We start from the raw sequence: 6,752 nt of genomic DNA on the forward strand, positions 1-6,752 counted from the left end.
GGAGTAGGCCTGTCGGTGGGGTGCTGTAAGCAGTCGTCATTCTTCTGAGCTGGCGCTCCTTTGGGTGTTCATTTCAGGATTGTGCTGTGGATATTCAGGTCTTTTAGGAGTTCCTATTAACAGAGGTTCTGAAATTCCTCCCGTGGCTGTGTACTTGCCAGCACGATGTTGACACCCCACCCCCACCCTCTTCCCTGCTTTTATCTCGAGGTGGCCTTCTTCACTCTCTCAGCTAACTTACTAGGCTGCTTGCCTGCTAAAGAGCTGCTTGATTCGATGTTAACTGATGTCACTTTGAAAATTTCATCTCTTAGAAGCTTCATATTCAACCAACATATGCTTGGTTCCCACTATGTGGAGGTGCAAAATGTACCATGTCTATCATTTTGGCTTACGATCTAGTGGAGAAGACAGGCAAGCATAAACAAAAATCACCCTGATCTAAGATAAACTGAAGAGCACTGTAAGAAAGATCAGTGTGCTGAAGGACATATGGGGGCAGGCAGGGAGAGATTCATTTCCAGCAGGGTATTATTTCATCGGAAGACAAAGAGTTCTGGTTCTGAATTCTTGTGTGGTTAACAAGGCTATTTTTCAGCTTCGCTAAAAAATTGGGGTCAGTTAACCAAATTACAGAATTTGAGGCCACCTGGTCCCCAGGGACTAACCACACAGAAGAGGCATGGCTTTCTCACTCTGCCTTCTCGTCCTGGGGGGCTGCTGGTGGGTTTAGTTAGAAGTCCTTTCGCCTGCCCTCTGAGGGTGTCACATGTTATATTTCCAAATGCCTTGCTTTGTGTTTTGTTTGTTGTTCAGTCATCATCTGGAGAAATCCGCTCTGAGGTTTAATGGGTCCCCCAGGCAAAGACAGTTCTAGTTGGGAAAACTGTTAAGAACTTGAGACTTTCAGAAGGAACTCGTGGTATGGACTGGGATATTGTTAAGCTTTTTATGTGTAGGCAGCTCTGTGGTCATGGGACTTTCCTGCTCTCACTGGGCCAAATTCCCCTCCTACAAGTCTCCAGGCTGCTGCGGAGAGGTTAGGGCACAGTCACTGGGGCAGGGTGTCTGACACCGAGGAAGGAGCAGCAGGAAATCCTGTTACAAAGTGGCTGCTCTGAATTCCTGCAGTCTTGCCGTGGTTGATCTCACTGACTTCAACCTTTTGCGCTGTCTAGCCCAAATCAATAAATGCAAGGCAGACCTTCTAAAGGTTATTGATGTGGTCAGTGGTCTGGCCTGAAATCCCCATCTATTCCTGGTTTAACCCAACTTTGCTGGATGCCTGTTTGGAAAGCTCTCCAGCTTCTTGGACCAGTTACTTGTAAAATAAAGATACCTTTATTTTAATCCTGCTTTTCTGACAGCAGTGGTCTAAGTTAATGTCGATCAATTTCTTAGGTGCTTTATGAGTTGAAAAATTTAGTGCCCCCCCTTTTGATTTTCAAATTCAAGAAGGCAGAGTTGTGGATTATGGGAATGGAAAGTATCAAGTATAGGGAAACAGTTCATATTGTATCAAAATATATTATTTGAAAGGCAAGAACTTTTTGGTATCTTTCATCATTTATAATTATAGTTCTTAAAATGAGTTCCACATTAGAATGACCAGGGGAGCTATTTGAAAAATTTCCTTGGGTGGGCCCTCTCTAGATCAATGAAACCAGGATGGGGCCTGGGCATCAGTAGCTTCTTTTTTTAAAATTTATTTTCTAGTTACAGTTGACATATAATAATATATTGGTTTCAAATGTATAACATAGTAATTAGATATTTATATGCTTTACAAAGTGATCACCCCTAAATTTATATGGAACCACAAAAGACTCTGAATAGCTGAAGCGATATTAAGAAAGAACAAAGTTGGAGTTCTCATGGTACCTGATATCAAACTGTACTTCAAGGCTGTAGTAATCAAAATGGCAGGGACCGGCATAAAAATAGACACATAAGTCCATCTGTGGTTGAATAATATGTTTGTTCCTTACTAGTCTGTGTTAAATTTCTTAGTGTCATTTTTCCTTCTCTGATATAGACATTCGACTTCCCAACTGGGGTCTCTGCCAAATTAAGTGGTCATGGCAATCAGTATTTTAGAGATAGAGTGAGTGGGGTTTGTTTGAGGCTTTGTGATTAGAAGTTGCCTATGTGGTCTGGTTACTGAAAATGTGAGGATTAGGTGCCAAATCACCCCTAAATTCTACCATCCTACGAGCACGCATTTTCTTCTCTGTCAGAGCAATGATAGCTTCTGAAAAATTCCACTGTATCCTTGTGTGAAAGAATAAGAGTGAAAGTGGAGAGTAATATCTTAATAGTATAAGAAAAAGAATTTTAAGTTCATGGACCCTCTGGGAATGTTGAGAGCCCCCAGCTGTCCTTGTACTTTGAGAATCATTTCTCTAGGATAAATTCCTAGAAAAAGAATGACTAGTTTGAAGGGAATGAAAACTTGTATGACTTTTGATAAATATGATCACATTTATCTTCAGTAGCTTTTATTCAGCCATCAAGAGTATTTGAGCATGCCTATTATATCCAGCTTTGGCCAGCATAACTGTTATATGTATTTTTTTCATTGTAATAGGTACTGTTATTCTCATTGTGTTTCTTTGACTCCTGCTGAGACAGCTGAGATTTTCTTATATATTTCTTTATGGATTATATTTCCTCTTTCAGGACATGTTACTCATACATACACTGGCATTTATTTATCAATTTATTTGAATGCTTTATTTGATAAAGACATTAACCCTTTGTTATAATTGCAATAAATATTTTATCTTGGTCTGTTTACTTTTCCTTTTTCATAATATTTAATGTACATAAATTCTAAATGCATTAACTTCACTGTGAATCTGGCTATTTTGTGATTTATTTTTTTTAAGTTTGTTTTATAAAGACATCTTACTTTCACTCATATCTGTTTTGAAAAAAATGGCATGATATAAGTGATAAGTGATAATGTACCTGTAGTGATAGAATAATTTATTTAGTCCATTGGCAGGTAGGTCTGTGTGTAGAGTGTTAGAGAAGGTAAATAGTCCATGACAGGTGCTTCTAATCTGGGATTCCTGAGCTCTAGGGAGTTCATGGATCAGCTACTCTGATATTTTTATATGTGTGTGCACTTTTCTGAAAACAGGGCCCATAGCTTTCATCCTTATCTGAAAGGAGTCTGTTACCCCCCAACAGATTAAGGACTATTTTCTGTAGAATCAAAAAGATACAGACCAGGTTCTATAGCCTGCTCCCCCTTTATATGGGACAATACTGAATGTTTACTCTCATTATATCACATCTTTACAGAATTTGTGATGGTGAAAATGGAGATAGAAAAATAATTTTTATTGTGGCTTTAAGCTTTGACACTGATGTCTAGAAACTCTTTTTGTAGTGAGAAAGAAATCAGGGGGAAAAAGCCAAGTTCCAGGCTCAAAACAGAAATGCTTTGCAGTAAGAGATTCTACCAGCCTGTTTTAAAATAAATATTTCTAATTTATGGATCCATTGCCCGCCCCCCCCTCCCCAGGGCAAATTTTAGTATTTTGTACCTAGTTTCAAAATGATTGAATTTTAATAACAGGTTTTCATGGAAGTGGTTTTGTATTCTAAGTTCCATACTTCCCCACCAAAAAAACTGTCCACATTTAATAATACGCATAAAACTAACTGGACAACTTCAGACAATAGTACTTTTGAAAATTAGCTATAGAATGGCTTATCGTGCAGAGCAAGAATTATCTTTGTTTTTTTATTTTAAAGAAATTTAATTTATTGATACTAGATAGTGCATTTGGTAAAAAAAATTAAAAAATACAACAGGATATTATATATAATGAAAAGTATGCTTTTTCTCCCCCTTCTGCCCTCAACCACCAGTTCCCCTCAATCCAGGTTATTGGCTCCTTCTGCAGAATATTTTATGCAGATAGTCTCTTTGATTGCTTTTTAGGCAAGACTTCTAGAGCTTACATTGACTCTTCTTTGCAGCCTTTTGAGAAAGAAAAAAAAGTTTAAAAATTTCTATAAGAATCACAAGCTTCACACAAATTGACCCTGACAGACCTGCCAGAGTTTTAGTTTACGTTCTCCTTTTGCTTTTCTATTTCATTAAATTCCACAACTTGAATCTCCTATTAGCATTTTCGAATGTTTTAAATCTGAGAAACTTTATTGCAAAATGTGACTATGGTTCAAATAGAAAATTCTAATTAATTAATTTTTATTTTTATTTATCAAGAACTAATGTTTGTTAAAAATTCAAATATGCACTATTAGTAATGTTAAAAGTATAAGAGGTAAATATAAAAATAATTCAATTTGAATAGAAATGTTTAGTCATTGTAGCTATGGGATATCACGTTGATCTCATGCTAGGTAATAAAACACGGAGAATTCTTTTGGCATTAATTTTCCAAGGAGTTATTCCTGTAAATAAGTGCTACATATTTCCTGAGTTGATGCATATATACCAACCGTGGCAAGGATCCCTTCGTGGTGTAGATGACCTTGTATTATCTATGGCCCTTGAGAGTATAAATATTTATGTTAACCGTGCAGCTGTCATGAATTGAGTTCATAAAATTGGGTTTGGGTTCTTTAATTTGACATATTATTCTTGCTTAGTTTTGTTGTGCTGACTAAGGCTCTAGTGCTATAAATCAGAGAGAATGTTTGCCTACAAAAAGAAAAAGAAGAGCAGGAACAATAATATGAAATATTGCCTTTGTTTATTAAGTGATTTTTCTTTTTTTCATTCTACTGTCTTCTTTTAGCTCTTAGTTCCCTGGATCTTATCATTATTCTTTTATAAGTTATTTTTTAACAGATCTATGATGATTTAAGGTAAGGGAGCATAAAGCTAATAAAACTTAAACGTGAAATAAAAGAGTAAGAAGGATGTGGTAAAAAGAAACATTTTTTAATATACAAAAGTAGAATATATATATATACACAAATTCAAACAATACAGACAAGGCTGACTACATAGTTTGTGAGGCCTAGTGATAAATAAAAATATAAGGTCCCTTGTTTTCCCCAGAGGAAAATGTGTTATTAACAGTACTAAAATATAAAGCATTTTTCTTCTGTGTTCTCTATCTCAACTCATGTTTCTTATTTGCTAGTTAATGTCAGTCTAAGTAGAAAAATAAAAAATTTAAATTATTAGCATAAGTTTACTGTTTATTTTTCTATGGTGCAATGCCCGTTTTAAATGCAAATAAAAAAATTTTAACTCATATGTGGAATCACTGAAATGACATAACTTGTATTTCCTAGCTCCATACATGTATATGTATTTCATTACCAGAACAATAGTAACTGTGCACAAAACTAATTCAACCGTCTGTATTTCAGTTCCTGATGCACACTTTATACCTTTAGCTTACAGCAGAGTAAGGAAAGACTGAAAGGAAAAGGATTATGGTTTGCCCTAACTTTCATTTTCCTTTATGTCATTATTATCAGTGTAAGTGGTTGACTAATACAGGAAAGTAACATGAATAAGAAAGGATATGATAGAGTTTCTTCATCAAAACCATTGCTTTCTTTCTGTATGCAGAGAAAGTTCTGGTTATAACAGAGTATGGGGCCCCTGAAGTGGCCAGCATCTGGATTTACTCATTGGAAGATGTAACACGCTTACTTTGTACTTGTTTTGAGTCATGCTGAACTCTCATGCATCTTGAGTCCAACAAAATTCTGTCCTCCTGAGGCACTGTGAACACTGTATGTAAATGGGGCATCAAGGAACAGTGGACATGCACATTTCGCTATCTCATCTGCTTATATACACTTGATGCCTCATATGGACGTTATTTAAAAAACATAAGTTTGAAGATAAAATTTTTAAGAATTTCAAGATGGTGACAGCAGAGCATTAAACTGAGTGCACGGGGCCTTCCTGAGCATAGAGCCCTATAGGACTGCACAGGTCTCAAGCTCATGAAGCCAGCTCTGAGTGTAGAAATGTATGTGGTCTATTCCAGTCATTTCCACCATACCAGCTGAAGCTGCAGAGAAGTGAGTCCATCTAGCCCCAACCGACCGCCCAGCTGACTGCAGCCACCTAGGTAAGCCCAGGTGCTACCAACAGAAGAACTGACCAAAAAGCCTACAGAATTGTGAGAATAATCATTAGTCATTGTTTTAGGCCACTAAGTTTTGGGGTGGTTTGTAATGAGCAATAACTATATAATCATATATATTAAAACATTTAATTTATGTACTCTCATAAATGAAATTACATTATTCATGTTGTCTGTGTTTTGCTTTTTTTTTTTTCATTTAGTGTGCTTTAGAGATCCTTCTTTCTCAGTCCATTCCAATTAACCATATTATACTATAATGTTTCCATTGGCTGGGTTACTGTGATTTATTTAACCTATTTCCCTATTGATGGACAATTGTTGGTTTTTGTTCTTATCACGAGTGCTGCAATGAGCATTCTTGTATATATATCTTTTAAAAAATATTTTATTTTTTAATTGCAGTTGACATATAATATTATTTTCAGGTATGCGACATAGTGATTAGACACATACAATTTACGAAGTGATCACCCTGATAAATCTAGTACCCACCTGGCACCATACATAGTTACTACAATATTATTGACTATTTTCCTTATGTTGTATTTTATATCCCTGTGACTATTTTGTAACTATCAATTTGTACTTCTTAATCTCTTCTTATTTTCACTCATCTCCCCCAAATCCTCTCCCATCTGGCAACCATCAAAATGTTTT

The 6,752-nt window shown here is 36.1% G+C and overlaps 1 protein-coding gene across 1 annotated transcript in view; it reads left to right on the top strand.

The window, feature by feature from the left end:
- Positions 1–6,113, top strand: part of LOC112470365 (rap guanine nucleotide exchange factor 4-like) — a 77,294-nt gene extending 71,181 nt beyond the window's left edge. Inside the window, exon 5 of the mRNA XM_025039556.1 lies at positions 5,994–6,113. Within this exon, the coding sequence (XP_024895324.1) occupies positions 5,994–6,041 (48 nt within the window). The 3' untranslated portion in view covers positions 6,042–6,113. The remainder of the gene's footprint in view (positions 1–5,993) is intronic.
- The last annotated feature ends 639 nt before the right edge of the window (positions 6,114–6,752 follow it).

This window comes from Pteropus alecto, unplaced genomic scaffold (genome assembly GCF_000325575.1).
Source record: "Pteropus alecto unplaced genomic scaffold, ASM32557v1 scaffold3, whole genome shotgun sequence".
Classification (NCBI taxonomy): domain Eukaryota; kingdom Metazoa; phylum Chordata; class Mammalia; order Chiroptera; family Pteropodidae; genus Pteropus; species Pteropus alecto.